Source organism: Myzus persicae, unplaced genomic scaffold (genome assembly GCF_001856785.1).
Source record: "Myzus persicae strain clone G006 unplaced genomic scaffold, MPER_G0061.0, whole genome shotgun sequence".
In the NCBI taxonomy this organism is placed as follows: Eukaryota; Metazoa; Arthropoda; class Insecta; order Hemiptera; family Aphididae; genus Myzus; species Myzus persicae.
In genome coordinates, this window is record NW_019101502.1 from 148,526 (window position 1) to 167,170 (window position 18,645).

The following is an 18,645-nucleotide window of genomic DNA, read 5'->3' on the forward strand; positions in this document are numbered from 1 at the left end:
ACATTTAAATATAAAAGTAATTTCAAAAAGGTTCACATATAAATTGACGCAATATTAACGTGACAGTTGCTGTCGTGTACGTTATCGTCATTGATCAATGATCATATACTATAGGGTTCATATTTTGATCTTGAAAATTATCCTTAGACTATGGATGTGAAGCATAATTTTGTTATGTATTTTATATAATTCATATTGGAAATGCATTATATTGACGTATATAAATGATTATTGTTGAAATTATCAATATTTTATAACAACAGAAATGTTAGCAATTTTGACTTCCGTTTTTTCAAATTTCAAACTATAATATATATACCAAAAATATTATTAAATGTATTTATACCATATTAATTGTTCGTATTTTAACTTCGATTCGTTTTAAATATACTTGTTATCCCACTACTCTAGCAATGATTAAATTGGGTATAGCTTATGGTGGTAAAAAGAAAATAATTGGAATATGAAATACCTAGTGGAAACTAATTTGACTACCAAGTACTCATTTATCCACTGGGGGCCACTTCAGTCAAGAATCAGCATAATATTATATTTACAGCATTATGAACTCTGTTAATCTTCGATTGGTGTAATACTGTAGTTATAACGTTGTTTTGTGCAAATAGCATACAATTATATATTGTGCAAGCTGTATGACGTATATAGAATGTTAAATTCAATGCGTTTTATTAATTTTTTTTATAGGAATAAATGTTCCTTGAATGCATCATCGGAGGGATTACTGTTCCCCAGACACTTGACCACAGACATGAACTTTCCAATTTATCGAAAAGCCTTTTGCAGGACATTGCCCCTGACTTACAGCTCTACCAGTGATATGCCCATTGGGTACCCTTCTGTTTATTTATACAAATTCTTGCCAGAAGTCTTTAATTCTTCTCTGGACGATAATAAATGTTATTGCCCTCGAGACGGATGCTTGCCGATCGGACTGTCTGACATATCACCGTGCTATTACAGTAAGTGAAAAATACGAATAAGTCATTGTACTAAAACCGTATTATAATAATGTATATTCTGCTTTATTATTTTTTATTTGAAACTTATTTTAACATGAAATAATTGAAATAGGTACCTAATGTAATAATATAAAATGTTTTGATGGTATTTTAAAGCATTGATACGTATGTCAGAGTGCTATTTTTAATGCGGTATAATAAAACAATTTTACTGTTAACGGTACATATCCATAAAAGCTTTTCTCGTTTGTATTTAAAAGTGATAGAGAACAAAAGAGAGCTTTATGAGAACATAATAGGTCATAATATTATATGATATATTATTTACTATTTAAAGCAGTACATTTTTAATACATTTTCTGGCTTCAGTTTTTAAGTAATAATTTACTTATGATTGTATGTTGAACTTTTCAATAAGGTAGAAGGTAAATGATAATATTAAAAGTGTGACGTTTACACATAATTATTGTTTCCTCCGCAGTCGACTGAATGCATTATCGCAAGTTCCGTATCATTATTACAATCATCAGGTTTTACTTTATTTTTATATTTCACTCGTTGATTTAACTCTGTGAATTACCTTACAGATATACCGGTGGCAGTGTCGTTTCCACATTTTTACGGCGGCGATCCGGCGTTGGTGGATAATGTCAATGGAATTGCTCCCAACATGGAAAAACATCAATCGGTAGTTGCCGTACAACCGGTAATGAACGATTTTAATACCATGCCGTTTATTATACCGTTTAAAAATGTCCGTTTAGAGCAAAACCTTAGTGAAAAATTTCCATGGCTATATAGTATTATAATTTATATTATTATTATAAATCGACAGCGAAGGATTAATGGATACATACAGGAACTATCCACTAATCGTTAATTTTTATGGAAGTCATATCTCTCGTGTCTTAAGGTTCCAGAAACTTGTAAATAAGAGTGAATCAAGTCCACTCAAAATCCAAGGGGCCATTAAACTTTGAAACACTCCACCGATGAAACAATCATAATATATTGCTGTATTTCACGTTAGATCATTGTATAACTTTAGAGTACCTACCTACTGCAGCCCTATGAAAAACTTTATGATTAATATTATAGTTGTTGAATTTGAAGTACAACATCAAAGTTTAAAATTTAAATATTAATTTATATACGGTTCATTGGATTTGCAGCAATGCGATATTATAAAATACTTAAGAAATCGCAAGTATGAAATTTGTAAAGTTTAAAATAATACATTAATAACAAATTGAAGTCAACATACGTTATTTATAAAAAGTATTTAAACTTTTAGTTAATCATAAAATTGCTACTAAAATAAAGTATTTTAATTTGGAAAACTTAAATAACAATATTGCGTTAGGTAATGATTTTTGAATTTAAAAAAAATATAAATAGGTAACTTTTTGATATAGTGATACTCTTAAATTGTTTGAGCTTATTTGTCACATACAATAAAAAATAAGTCAAAATGAAAAAGTTCGAATGACGTTCTGGTTACTTTCGATATTGACAAAAATACTGTTTTACTGTAAATCAAAATCCCCAGGGACTTTTTCTCATACTAACGAATGTCGAATAATAATCACGGCCCAAGTTCACTAATAGTTTGTGTCCAGCTATACTTTGTTCGGATTACTTTGGATGACTTTGCGGACTTTTTAACTGGTATCGTATATAGTATATAATTACATAAATAGTAATGCACGGATATATAATATATATGTATCTGTGTATCAGTGTTTGGAAAGAACTTTGTTCATGAATGCACGTTCATGTTTAGGAACGATACGTTATTGTACGGAATCATTTTTTTCAAATTGAACGTTAACTTACGTCGTTTATATTTTAATTAATTTGAACGATTTGTAAGACGTACAATTTATTTACCATTTAATAAATGTTCGTTCAAAATATATTGATTAATTGTATTGTACATATAATAATATTTTCTTATTATAATTCCTATTTTAAAACAAAAATAAGAAAAATATTTTAAATTACAAAGTGAACGAATTCATTTTTTAGTGAACGTTTCGAATACTGCTAACATTATACATATAACTAATAGGTACATATTATATATATATATATGAATATATTGGAATTATCGATATTAATACTCTTGGTGTAAGGTCAATCGAGACCATTTTATTGTATCGAGAACTCCACTATAGGTACATAAAATAGTCAATACAATAATCAATTTGCTTTTTTCTTATTAAAATGTACAATTGTATTAATATTATTTATTTTAAATTTTAATAACCTCGCTATTGAAATCGGCATAACCGGCTTGAATCACCCAAACGTTAACGCTCTGCGGGCACAATTATATTATATGGCACTGCAGACTACACTTTTTTGTACTGCAATAAACATCAAACAAAATGTCATTGTTTAAAAAAATCTTCCGTTTTTTATTTTTGTATTTTAACAAATCATAATTATTTTTTGCTCATATTAAAAATTTGCGTCATTAAAACCGGAAGTAAAACTATAAAAAAAAAAATCACTTGTTCTTTAAACGAAATTTGTATTTGTAGCCCGGAAAGCAAAAAAAAAAAAAAATAAATAAATATCTATTGAAATAATTATTCCTAAAAGGTCAAATAATGAAAACTAGAAAATAGTCAAGGCAAAAGGTTCTCAATCCGCACTTATTGCTACAGGAACAATGGACAATTCGTATCAGTCATATTATTATTAAACTCTTACCGACTGTATGGTTGATGGTATTTTTATTTTCTCAGGACCTCGGCATACCGCTGGCCGTGAACATCAAAATCCAGCTGAATCTGATCATAAAGGCCACGAGGTACGTGAACCGCGCCAAGAAGTTCAACGGATTGACGTTGCCGATATGTTGGTTGCATTTGGTAAGATTTATCAAACATTAAGATCATTTTTTGGTGATTAGGCGGGTGGGGGGGGGGGCTTTATAGGCCAGCTATAGTGCTTAAGTGAACCATAATAACAATATAATCAGTTACCTAACACTGATTGATTGTGTTCTCGGTCGAGAAACATTGCACCCGCCGCGATAATCCATTATGATATGTACTGACGGTTATGATGGAATTTTCGTATATTTTATTCTCTGGTGAACCGAAGCATTGCGTGGCGAAGGTAATCCGCGGAAAAATATAATATTATGGAGGCGAAATAATACTAAAATCCTGTTACGCCGTGTAATTTCTTTTCCTTTTTTTCCCTACAACTCTGTGTGAATGACACACCCGTTTCGTTTTAAGGTTTTTTGTTTTGTTATGATTTTTTTTTTTCAATACAGAAAAATCAATAAAATTATGATAACAATAAAACATAAAACCACACAACTCTCCACTGCTGTATACAGTATAAAAGGTTTTAATTTTTGAGTGTACCGCTTCATTATTGAATATCCACCTATAGCCTGTAGGCCATAATTGAAATGGATGTGCATTGTGCAGTTACATTTAAATTCAATAATAAATCATTGTACCTATACGAAAAACTATTCTGAGCACAGTGGAATGCTGTGTACTACACTATTTCTGAGAATACTTTATAGCATTTTTAAACTACTATTTCTGGTTTTTTTTTTTTATTCTGAATATTATATGGTACCCATAGTACCTACCACAGTATGTTGATACAATATATTCAAGTACATTCGAGTTAGTGGTTTTTTCGGAAACCATTGCCTACATATTATATTAATATTGTTTATTATGATATTTACAGTAAATTAATAATGTCATATATTTTTGTAAACTTTTTTTTTAACTTACAACTTATATTATGCTAATACCGACGAATCTTAGAGTATAGTGTTGATTGTAGTTGAATGGAAGGAAAACTAAAAATTAGTCTAACAATTTGGAAATTTTCAGTATGATATTATTAAAACATTTTGAAACAATTTATCATTATAAATATTATATTATAAAGATACTTAATACATTTATTAAATATTCGTTTAAGTATACAATTTCGTCATATTGTGAACTTCAATCGCTTAAAGTCAAAAAATGTAACTATATGATTATGACACTTAAAAACTACTTGAGTTATTATACTTTTGAGGATCTTTAGGTTTAGATTATTATACTTTAGAACTTCTTGACCGAGAAAAAAACAAGTTTAGAAATTTTAAGATTTTAAATGGATGTAAATAGCAAAAAGGCATTCGAAGCATTTTGAAAATGATATCATGCCAACAGAATTTTTTTATAAATTATTGTTAGTGAAAATGACATGTCCATACGACCTTTTTAAATCACAACAAACAAACAAAATTGATTTTGCCAAAAGCTCAGTGTTATGTAATTATTGCTGTTTTCTAGCTGTTTATCGTTAGTTTCTCTCAATTATCATGTAAAGTACTTTGTATTTTTTTTCTCTTGATCCTCTAAAGCACAAAAAATAAACCAAATTATCTATCATAAGTCACCTCAAATATGATAATTGAGGCAAATGTAATTGCAGTCACAAAAACATAAAAACAACATCGTTGTACATCTCCCGTGTTTTAAAATGTCATTGCGTACAGTAAAACTTAAAATATATGTACAATTTAATTATAAATAACGTTTATGGATGACAAAAAAATAATTAACATTGTTTGAGCAGAAACAGTTATTTTACGGGTGAATATCCAATGTTGTAAACATTTGAACTTCAAACGCTCAAATAAAATGAACGTGTTATTCCGATAAACTTTAATTTTTTTTTATTATGAGAAAAATGATCAAATCTTTAACATGATTTTTATATTTTTATACGTTTCTAGCTACAAAATAATTTTAAAATTGTCGTATGTCATTGTAAATAATTAATATATTATCCTCTCAAATTCTAAAAAGTCTTTTTTACAGCTTGGTAAAATTTCCTATAGTCCATATTATTGGAATTATATAAAATAAAAATACAAGTCATTTAACTAAAGTAAGAAAACATTTATAACGAGCAGGAGTAATCACTTGATCTTTAACTAATAGTAAAAAAGTTATGAGATTTACCTCAACAGTACTACCTTAATTTTGTATTAATTTTGTCTGGCGACCATATAATATTCTTTCATATACTTTAATTGTGATTACGCTCGAATCTTAAAAAGTGTTCAGAGTATTATTGTGTTGAAAAATCGATCGGAACATATTGCAGCTGTATACACTGCAAATGTGACTTTTATCGTTTTACGCATTACGTGTTTTTCTTTATCCGAGACGTTATTATAATATTATAATGGTTTTGTGTGCCTTATATAATATACGCCTATATTATAATAATATATCACTTATATATTTTTTTTATTATTCACGAATCATAGGTACCTACCCACCTACGTGTTACGCAATCGATAATATTATTATTTCCAAAACGCCTTGACTGCGTGCAATTAACATTTGGTATATATATATATATATATATGTGGTGTACGCAAACTTTCGATGTAAGTAAATTCCGATATAATACACATATAGGTACAGCACACGCACATAATAGTAATAATGATATAACACCACAGCTTTAAGTATAGGTACGTGCACACACAGGCACACACGTATAATATCCGCACTAAATAGAGTTATTAATTTTTGAGTGATTCGTTTCGTATGAAATTGATTATCATCTCAGCTCATTTGCATATCTCGGGTGCAATTAACTAATATTACTCGTGTTCGTGTGTGTATACTGGTTTTGGCGTATTTTTTTTTTTTCAATGTTCATCAATGGCTGACGTATGTATGCATAAATTACCATCGTGTTCCAAGGCTCATGATTCTTATTAGCAACGAAAATACCCTCGGGGCCTAGTGTCCGAGCAATTTGTCTGCTGCTTGATATAATGTTACGTCGATTAGTGCGAATATAACAATTTATCTCATTTAAAACAATATACTACATCAATAAGCCATTTATAATAATAAATTCAATAACGACTATTTGCTATATATATTCGCCGGCAACGGCGGCGGTGTAATAACAAAATTGTAGGTTTCGCAGTTACGATGTGGGTAGGTGGGTACTTCGTAAGCGAAAAACATAAATCGTGTGGTTAGCGTGGCACGGCGATTCGCACTCAACACCGCACGCAGTAAAAATCAGAGAAGGTTCAGTGAAAATGTTCACTTTGTTTTGTCGGAAGAGGCACGAGACGGAGGACGTATAATAGGCTAGGTAACAATATTATTATATTATAATATATTATTTTTATGAATGAGAATAAAAGTGGCTTATAAAAATAGTGAACATCGCGTATAGTGTTCGAGTCGAGCCACCCACGAAACCGTCGAGCCTTACCCACGTTAAAAAAATGCAATTATTGTTATTAATACCCATAGGCCACAACATAATATAATATTTATAGTCAGAAATCGCTACCGGCTGACCCCCTATAGAACAATGTAGAAATGCAATATGCGAAATAATACAGTTCATAATATTTTCGCCTGAGGTATACTTACGAAAACAGCTCCGGTACGCTAAAAAACTTTTTCGATAAAATAAATCCCAAAGGAAAAACATATTATTATTACATTAAGCCGCGGACCTAAACGTTTTAAAAATCTAATCAATATCATAGTATGTATTAATATCAATCCCTGCAACAAGGAGACTAGGCTATGACAGCCTTCTTTTAACAATTACAAATTAATAATCGTCGATTTATTATTGGCCTCTACCTATTCGATGAAGATTGGTGTACTGTTGTGAAAACAAACAAAAATCCATTTACACATATTTTTTCCCTAGAGCTATTTTTAACAAAATAAAGAAAAATACTACAGGTTATGCTATTGTTAGTTATGAATTTTAAACATTTATATTTGTTAGTTTCTAGTTATTTTCATAATTTAAAAATACAAGGTTTTTATAAAAATATTCAAGGCTAGGCAATAAGTTAGGCAATAGACTAGTTACAAGTAAAGAATTTAGTTAGGATAATTTTTACTACCTAATAAGAATGACTTTTTGATTTGAAATATTTATTAATTTAACTTAGCCTTTATGTTAATTTAAAATAAACTTTTATGTTTTTAATAACAAGATCATTTCGAATTTTCATACTCATCATTGTTTATTAATGTGTATTATGAAGAATGTACAACATTTAATTATAAACAAATTTTGAATTTTTTATTTTAAGACAAAAAAAAATGTATTTGTGTACATTAGTCTAATAAAATAGGAAATACATCAAAAATGTATTAATAGCAACGATCCCATGAATTATTTTAATATCTATAAATAATTTGCTAAAATTTCATTAATTATTTTTTATCAAGGATTGTGCCCATTTTAATGTCAATTTATAATAACGGTACATAGGTTAGGTTATTATTAAGGTATATCATATTTTATTTTTACTCGCCTACCTACTGTACTGTGGCAGTATACTTCTAACAACTATACCTACTTATTTAGTATACTTGGAATTTACATCTAACAATTATTGCCCTTAAGAAACATAATATTATATCAAGTACAATATCGGTTAGTAATATAATGAAAATGGATGGCAGAACATTTTTTTTCTTGGAAAATAACATAACTTATAAATAGAAACTAAGTTACGTGATTTAACGTGAATTGTATTTGCCATCTTAATATAAACTTCATTGTTGAATTCACCATATCTATTAGTTTAATTAAAACAAATAGTAAACTAACTATTTAATAATAGATACCTGCAAACTTTATTAACTGAGTTTGGAAATATCACATTAACTGAGAAATGAATATTTATAATTTTATTGATTTTGGTATATTATTATGACAGTTCTGAGAAAAAAATCTAAGGTGAATCTTAAAACACATAGCATTGAAAGATGTTTGTTGATCATCACCCTCTAATATACAACTAACAAAAAATAAACCACACAGCGCACGCTGTCTTGAGGTGTACATTAATATTTACTTAACATTTGGGTACCTATCGTATTTCTATTTTCTATTATATAAATAATTTAAGTATAATTGATTACAACTATGGAGATAGTGCTAACCACCTGTATTTATAAATAGACAGATAAATAAAATTGCGTATAAGCGTGTAACAATAATTTTATATTCACTGAGTCAATGGCCTTAAATTATAACGTTTAATAAACGATTTTCCTGATATCGAAAAGGAAAACAATAATAACAATGATCATCGAGTATAATAAATCTTCGACAGATGATGATGTTATATGATTCGTCCGTCGTTCCTTGAATGGCATTCAACTCGATTCAAATTGTTGTTTGCGCGGCCTTCAGTGTGAGAGAGACGGCTATAATATGAGGAATAGACAGCGTGAGGGTGAAAGCGAGAAAGACGATAACATTACCCATCAGACTTATATAAAAATTCGGAATTGGAAAAAAAAAATCGAAATCTGTTAAGAGGTCAGCGGGTTTGTCGAACGCCGCGTACTCAGACTCTGCATGTACCTGTATAAATGTAATTAAATATTTATTTATATATTTGGAAGTCGTAGTGGGTAATTTTCGGTTAAATCGCAAATCATATACAATACACAAACACTCTTTTTAAGTGTTTGCGAATTGCGATGAATTTCATTGAAAAGAAAAAACGAAATACATAAACACACATGACATATACGTCCACACACTTCCGACTTGTTTTTTTTTTTTTATCAATGATTAGCATTGTTATTTGAATGTGTTATTCCGACGATTCCTATATACAGACTGATTCATTTAACAGTAAGCACTTATTATCTCGAAAAGTATTTTTGTTTAAAAAATATTTGTCTTCTACATTTAATATGCAATTAAATGGTGAAAAAATATTATATTTTGTCATTATTAATGATTAAGTCATAACTTCGAATAGCATATGCCATTCATTTTAAAAATCCTATGCGAAATCAAATTATTTGATTATTGGTCTGAGAATTTCAATATAATATGTAAAATAAAATTTCAAAATTAATAGTTAAATTGTACTTTACTCTTTAATTGTGATAAGATTAGTATTTTACTAATTAATTAATCTTTTTGAATTTGATTTGTACGTACCAGAAGTAGGTATCGGGAAAATGTTAAGAAAGCTATGAGTAGCTAGTAGAAATATAATACTGAAAATATGTACCTACTTAAAAAGTAATACAAATTAAATTCCAAGAGTGTGAAAAAAAATGTTTCTTAAAAAATTTATAATTTTTGAATTGATAAGTGGTTATCTTTAAAATGAATCACCTATTTTAATTTACTATAACACGTAAAGTCTGCAAAATTGTAATCACATTTTTATTACACTAACGGAGACTTAAATTGACTCAACCCCGCACCAGTGTGAGTTTTTGTTTTCTTTTTGGCTTGGGTTTTATTATAATCTATGAGTATATTAATAATAATATACTCTGTATGCTAATCTCTTATACCCAAGTCATATTTCCTGGTTAAACCGTAATCTTATGGAGTAAGGTGTTGTGTACAATTTAAACAAGTGAATATAAAGTCGATATTAAGTCCGAATAGAAAAACCTCGGAACTAGATAGTTTAATTTACCCTTTTTATGGGTCAAATGGTCATATGTGGGAGGGAACAGCTAGATAGAAACATAGGGAAACTATTTTTTTCTGTGGGCCCTCATCTATGTTATTTGCACCTCCCTCTTCACCACAATGACATGCCTAATCTAACAATTATGTTGTCAGTACTTTCGACAAGACATGACATCATAAGGTTAGGCATAGAGTTGAAAAATAAATATTTATGGTTTTATGTTATATTGCATAATAATATAGAGTATTATGTTTAAATTATGAAAAATAATTGATAGCAGTTACATGGTTTATCTTATTAGAAGTAACCTAAATCGAATTTTTTTTTGTATTTCAAGTTAGAAACAAAAGAAAAATAACGTTAGTTTCGTTATGTGCTACTGGATTTGATAGAAATGTATTTATTTCATAATATATATTATGTAGTACAATACTACACCTATAGTAATATCAGCATAATATTATTATAATTATTTATTCTCGGAAACGCGTGATGTGATAAGACGAATTCTCAGGACCCATTTCATGACCGAGTTCAAGAAAGAAACTTAGAATTCATTTTTTTGTTGTTATACATACAAACAGCCCTGCTTGAAATTAGCAATTTCAATAAAAACAATATTATTTTGTCATTCAAAACATATACTTAAAAAGTACAAATCACATAAATTCGACCGTTTAGACTTCTCTTCCAAAAATGTCGGGACCGAAATGTATAATATTATTATACGCATGCACTTTTCGCTGAGAATCGATATTATCGTAAAACGATGAATCGACGAGGTTGAGCATGCATGTAGGAGGAATATAATAATATACATATATGTTTCATATTTCCGCAGCACATGGAGGCACGTGGTTTTCCTTGACATTCGGCCGTCGGAAATATTATATTGTCGTAGGTACGGATAAATAATAGTGATGATAATGATCATAAATTTTACATCACTGCTGCTGAGCCCACCATAATATTATATCCATCGACCGTATAGGAATTTCTTTTCAGCGGAGTATCAAGGATGGGAAGTATAGGTATCCGATGAATGAGAAAACGAAACACCATTTATTTATATCCGATACGTTGGTCGCGCGTTTACACAAACGCGGACAATACAGCAATCCGATGATTCTATGTGAGAGTGCTTCCCACAATATATCTCAAACATCGTCGAATTATGTTTGAAGTCTACGTAAACCGGAACCGGAAGTCCCAAAATACTAGGGTGGGGGTGGTTTTGCTTGGAGTCTCGATAGGTAAAAAAACATATCATTATATAATTATCATAATATTATCTCGTGTAAGTGACGATGGAAAGTACCTGATTCATCGTAGATTATATACGATGTAGGTCGCGGAAATAACTTAAAAGAAGATTAGATGTTTTGAATTTTGAATAACTAGATTACCTACATGATACAAATCATAATAAACCATGATTCCGTGTCACTGTAATTATTATAGAGTTCTACGCATCCGAATTTTTCGAAACATTTGAAATGTATTTTTGGCATTTTCAATTACTCGAAATCTTTGGAAAAAAAAATGATTTGCTATTTTTTTCTGTACCTACTTAAAAAGCAAAAATATATGAAATAGTTATTAAAATTTACCTATTAATTATAATATAGATACATTTTGAAACAGTTTCTTTGTTCCTAGATGATTTAATTATTCATAACAGATAACGGCTTAGATAACTTAGTTCCTATGCTTCTGGATAAGATTAAAAAAAAAAAAATTAACATCCCAATGTAAAACACAACACTAGGAAAGGTTTCTAGATATTAACTGTTAAGTTTTTCTTACTATTCGGAAAGGACTTAAAACATACACATTTAACTATAAAGTATACCATTTGATAGACTTTCATTATGACAGACTATTTGTCACTAACACAAAAATATTTATTGCACAATACAATTTTTTACTTGCACGATTTGGGGAAATGATTTATAAGAAAAATTCTATTACTAAACGCTGTTGTTATTGCTTCAAATATTATATTTTAATATATATGTATACATATATTCGTAATGTACAATGTCTAGAGAAAAAAAAATCTTGTGTCAGTAATTTGTATATAAACATAATTTTTATAATATTGGAAGTAAAAAATGTTATTAACAAAAAACATTTTAGTAGTAGTTGTACTACACAACTGTTAAAAATAATCATTGTTTGGCAATATAACTTTGAAATTCTTTTATTTTTTATTTAACAAAATCATTTTCTTATGTAACTTGGAAACTCATTTATTTTTAAAAAAAGGTATAAAAATTGTGTGAAGACAAATTGTTGGTTAAAAACATCATAGAAACGTAAGTAGAATATGACACGGTAATCGTCGAAATTGCTAGGTAGTGACTTAGAAGTAAAACTTTTTTCATCTCACTTGAAAAGTGGGCTCAGGAGCCCAATAAACTACTCTGTGGATTTATAAAATGTCGAAATAGAACCGATTTAAAAAAAATAGCTATTGTTTTTCCCCGTTTGCCTTCATACACGTTTAAGACTGAATACCGTCAATAATCAGCACAGTACATTAATCAGTCTACATTTTAACACTTAACGTTTATGTATGGAGCGGACAAATATACATTCTGACCGTTTGCAAGCAACCAAACTAAGTTTCTTACAGGAATCGTTACTGACGTATTATATTATTATTTCGTAACGACTTGTATAGACGATGTTAAAAGCTTAAAATTGGAGACTGTACGCACAAATTAGAATAATAATTTTATGGTACCTGCCGCGGTAAAGCGTCGAATGTTAACCGAACTAGTTGGGGTACAAGGATGCCTGATAATAATCAAAGTTGTCTGACAAGTGGGTCATAAGTGAATATTTAATTGAATACATTAATGCTGTTAATTATACATGTACGAATTCAAAAACGTTTAGTTATGTATTATTCTCGTCACATATTATAATATTTTTAAATTATTGTTTTTGTTTTCCATGACTTTTGTGACCTATGATGGTTTAGAATGTTTGAGTAGGTAATCGACGTTCAATTACATCATAGGCTTGAATATTGCTCGGGATAATATTGTTAGCTTAGAAACAAAAGATTCAAACTCACCGACTTACCGACTTATCGACTTGAGATAAGTCAACATCATCGAAGTCGCAATATTAATAACTGATTTAAATTATTATATTTTTACGATGCATATAGTAGTTGTCCTTATTAGCAAGGAATATTAAATTAATTATAAATTGTATTAACCGTGATTGTAAATTGTGTCGAGTTCTTAATAGCTATTGTGGTCCAAATCACACCGATGTCGTTAAATGCTTGATAATTGTACGGTAATTTAAACGTTAACGCCCTTGACACAATGGTGTTGACATGAATGAAAATAAAATTTGTGTAACACTAATAGTATCATTCGGTCCTTTATGTATTTCTAAAAACACACAAAATACATTATTTAATAATATTACATATTATGTGTTGGATTAAAGAAAATTATAGTAATTTATTGATTGAAATATGATCAATAATTTAAAATTATTGTAAAGGGATAAGATACAGACGGGTTGTCTTTCTAAAAATATCTAACTTCATTCCAAGTCCAATTATTAACTGATCGTTGTATGTAACTATGCGATAAGGTTTTTAAAACAAATTTAAGTTGATCGTCTTGTCTTATTTAGATCTCGGGTACTAACAAAACGACATACAACCTTTGACTTTAAAAACAATTTGTGTTCTTCATATAAATAAATGTTAAAATCATAGGATCAAAAGTAAGCATAATATTATGACTTTCAAAACAGTTTTCAAATCGCATGAATTGAACGGTCAAAATGATTACAATTATAATATTCAGCTTAAATATTTCCTTTAATAAACTCCTTAGAAACGGAGTATTTCGAACGCTTAACCGTATAATCTATATTAACATAATGATAATTATTCTTTCTAAATAAATTATTTGAATTTCATTAAAATTGAATGACAACTCCTTTGGCTGCTTTTAGTTTAATTTGAATTAGTATTAATTTAACTATTCTTATTTTTTTTTTTTACCTAAACCGTCACTACAATATTTCCCATCATATCGTGCCTCTTTGTATTTTTTTGTCCATATAAACACTTTTCCATAATCATCGGCGTAACTATGGGGGGCTAAGCATACCCTGTATCTACTAGTTTATGTATAATGAGAATGAAAACAAACATCTGGTCAACTATGGCTCAACAAATATTCAGTGATCCATGGCTATATTAAATACAGAAAGAGAAATATATGTGGTTAGATATTATCGATAATGATATTTTATTAGCATTGATGGAATAGCTGTCTGCTCAGTTATAAAGTATATATTATATTGTTTGCATTATATTTTTAAAGACGAGGGCAGGAAGCACTTTTACTGTATGTAATGGTTGATTTTCAACATTTACGTTACGCGACTCCCTATTATAGTCCCCGGGACTACTGAACCCTAGTGACGTTCACCATAGTAGGTCGAAGGGGGGTGGGTGGCTTTTCGCCCCACGAGTTATTTTGGACTTTGAGTCCTACGGGTACTCCAGCCCTCACTGTGACTACCTATCAAATCCTAGCTAGTTACAGCCATATGCCCGTTACACGTACGCACGCGATGTCCGCATAACACATGCGTACAATGCCTGCAATGCGAAATGAAACGAATAAAAAAATTAATCGATTCACACGTGTCTCGTTTCGCAGGAAGTGAAGAGCCTGCCCAGCTCGCTGAACGCGCTGCTCTACCTGTGCTTCAACGTCGGACCGGCGCTGGTCAAGGCTGTCGTCGCGCTCACAGCCTCCGTGGGCTTCTTCCTGGTCGGTCTGGCCGTCATGCGGTTTGGCAGAGGTCAGCAGAAAAAGCAGCATCCCGTCAACGGGTCGGCGGCCGGAGATCACGAGGGCGGTCGTGGCAGGGGCTGCGGGGACGACGACGGCGACGACTACGAAGACGACGGCGGTGGCGCAGAGTCGGGTGGGCTGATCGCCAAGACGTGTGGGCCCGCGGCCGGACGGTACCGCGACAAGTCATCGTACCTGCCGTTGCACCGGGTCACCGTTCCGGGGTCGTCGTCGGTCGTCGTCGATTACGATCGCTCGCAGGACTACGCGAGAGGACGATGACGACGAGACGATAGTGACACTACCTACCTATTTATATATTACAGAATATCTCGTCATTATTGTCTTCACACGCCTATTATGTATACGCGCCATATTGTCGCGTGATTTAAACGTTATTTATTCATTATTATTGTCATACCATTGTAATATTATATTATGTTATATACTATGTACTTACGCTCCGCGGGTGTCAGCCAGCCTGGGTTAGGTCAGGTTACCCAGCCCAACCCAACCAACAACCTATACCATATATTTACCATATAATATGACGTGTATTATGGAAATTGATCTGGGGGTACGTGTACGCCCCTCGCTATTTACCTAAGTATTATATCGAAGCAAAATGTCGCCACTTATACCTACCTACCATATATTTTATACCTAAATCGTCCTCCCTTCAGTGGTCGATTTCGTAAAACGTCCGTGAGAAAACTGCATATCCGGAATAATGGCACACACAATCACGCATAGGCAGTCCGTGTCGTGGTAGGTGGGCGAAGCTCATTCATTTTTTTGTCTCTGTCCTCAGTCTCCTGCCGCTGCCCCTTAGCCATTTTGGGCGATCGTATTCAACCTAACGTGGAAGATCTGATCCAAAGCTTATAATAATTGTATGCAAATATATACGCGTAGGAACTCAAATTTTGGGAATTTTTTTTTGAACTTTTCACGTATTCGCATCACATTATCATGAATTTGATATGATTTGATTTGTATGACGTCATAAACGCCGTCGTTTCCGTCCTTCACGCATTATACCGATCATTACTGTAATGGTGTATCGGTATTTTTTCCGCAATATTTCCGTTGAAAAATGTTCGTCTATATCAACACCTCCCAATAACGTAGTTTGTGCCCTCTACACTCACGTTTCTACTAATAATTCGAACACGGTGCTCGGCGACGTATATTATTATAATACAATAACGTCACTTCACCTACCTACGACCGAATCGGGACCAATAGGTAGCAAAAGTCAATAACACCGCAATTATAACTAATACGCAAGTGAACATAATACGTGGTTTAATGAGACCTCGGGTGTCAAAACCTTAGCACAATATAATATTATATACGCGACCCGAGCTTCTAAATACATTATTGCAGGATAATTTCAACTCGTTTCCAAGTCCAAGTCCCGACCACCTAAACGCGGTCCGAAGTATCGCAATACCTTTGTCGTTTAATGTCATCATAACGGTTATTATATCGGTGAAATTAATTTACTCGTTTCAAAGGTTCGCGTGAACTCAAAGTCGTCGTACATAAAAACGCCCTCAGCCAGAATGTTCGGGTCGGTCGTGCCAGGGAAAAAGCGGCGAAATTGTCGGGAAAAAAATTCGGCAGAGCAGTTGCACTGCATCACAATAATATAACACATCGGTATAGGTAGACTGCTGCTCCAGACACGCCCAGATTTCGACATCGGATTTTATGACCCTAGATATTATGATATATGTGTCACAAGTTCCCCGAGGAGATTGCGATTAAAGGGGGCGCGGAAATAACCTGAATCTCGACACTGCCGTGCAGACGTCGCCCCTGTAATATATGTTTATATGATGTACAACTTCTTTTTTATTTTTGGACTTCTTTGTCGAACGAATGCTCCCGAAAACCCCAAGATAATTCGTTTAGGTTTCTGGGTACAATAATATATACCATATTAATTGAACGGAATCACCACACCCCACGCATAGTATAATAAATAATACATTATAAGGACGATGGAAGTTACACGTCTCAAAAAAATTATCGATACACATTATATTAATGCATGATATTATACCCACTACTTACTTTGCCGAAGAATGTTTTCCCTCGAGGGATTTATCGAAAACCTTTGAAACATCATCTCCTCGCTAATAAATGATTAAAAACAAATTATGTTTCACTCGCCTTACCTTATTGTATTATTATTAAATTACATAAATATTTAACGGAACTTGTAAAATGATCGTTATTGTACACAACTCGTGGTTGTTACTTGTTTAAGATATGCACCTATTTATCATACATCGAAATACATTTTTGTGGCAACTGCAATAATAATAATTAACTTGCAGTGTATTTAAGTTGTACGAAATATTTGTTATAATTATACATATATATATATATAAATAGTTGTTTTGTATATAGAAAATATGTTTTATTTGTATATATACGTTGTATGATATATTATGATTATAATCAATAAAAATAAAAATAATTGAAATAATGACTATGCTGATTAAGCAACAATAATAGTTGACTTATTTAGGTTTTTTTAACAGTTATAACTACACCATTGTACAATTACTATACTATTGTAACGGATTCCTTGTTGAGCGTTATAGAGTTGTTATAAGAGAAAATAAAATATATTTATTTTTGTTATAATATTTCCCATTGGTAAGTCATAACAATTATGTCCATTGCAATCCAGTTTTTTTGATAAAACGTTTAAAGATGGATGTCGTTTATAGATTTTTGATCATATGATGATGTTCATAGAATTAGTTCCAAGTACTTTACTTACCTTAGGTTACTTACCTTTAGAAAAGTTTTTTTCTCTTCAATATGTATTATCATTGGATTTATTGAAAATTTGAACCTTCTATTTGAGAAACGTCGTAAGTCACAAAATATCACAAATAGAGGTATTGAGTGTAATGTGTTATCAAATGTGAAATGACAGACGGATCATGTGTGAACATTTGCAAAAAAAAAAATACTTTATTTTACCGCCGTTAATATAATCAGTATGCAAGAGAAATAACAATGTATCACTTGTTTTCTTCGAATTAACTTTTATTGACTTACTTCGTATCTCAAATAGGTGGTTCATTTAATTCCGAACCTTTAAAACGAAGAAATTGGATTATGAAATGATTATTCAATAATTCTAAATTTACATAATATTATTATAAAAGGAAGATGGATGTTAAGTTCCTTTACGGAGTATAGCAGATAAAACCACACTTGCAAAATTGTCTACAAGAGTAAGCATGATAAATTGTCTATGACAGCTTATTAAACACAACATTAAAATTGAAAA

At 31.0% G+C, this 18,645-nt stretch overlaps 1 protein-coding gene across 3 annotated transcripts in view; it reads left to right on the forward strand.

The window, feature by feature from the left end:
• Positions 1-17,692, forward strand: part of LOC111029335 (scavenger receptor class B member 1-like) — a 100,569-nt gene extending 82,877 nt beyond the window's left edge. For all 3 annotated transcript variants that reach the window (XM_022308299.1, XM_022308298.1, XM_022308301.1), the window contains exons 7-10: positions 706-980; positions 1,568-1,686; positions 3,734-3,859; positions 15,189-17,692. In XM_022308299.1, coding sequence (XP_022163991.1) covers positions 706-980; positions 1,568-1,686; positions 3,734-3,859; positions 15,189-15,608 — 940 coding nt within the window. In that variant the 3' untranslated portion in view covers positions 15,609-17,692. The remainder of the gene's footprint in view (positions 1-705; positions 981-1,567; positions 1,687-3,733; positions 3,860-15,188) is intronic.
• The last annotated feature ends 953 nt before the right edge of the window (positions 17,693-18,645 follow it).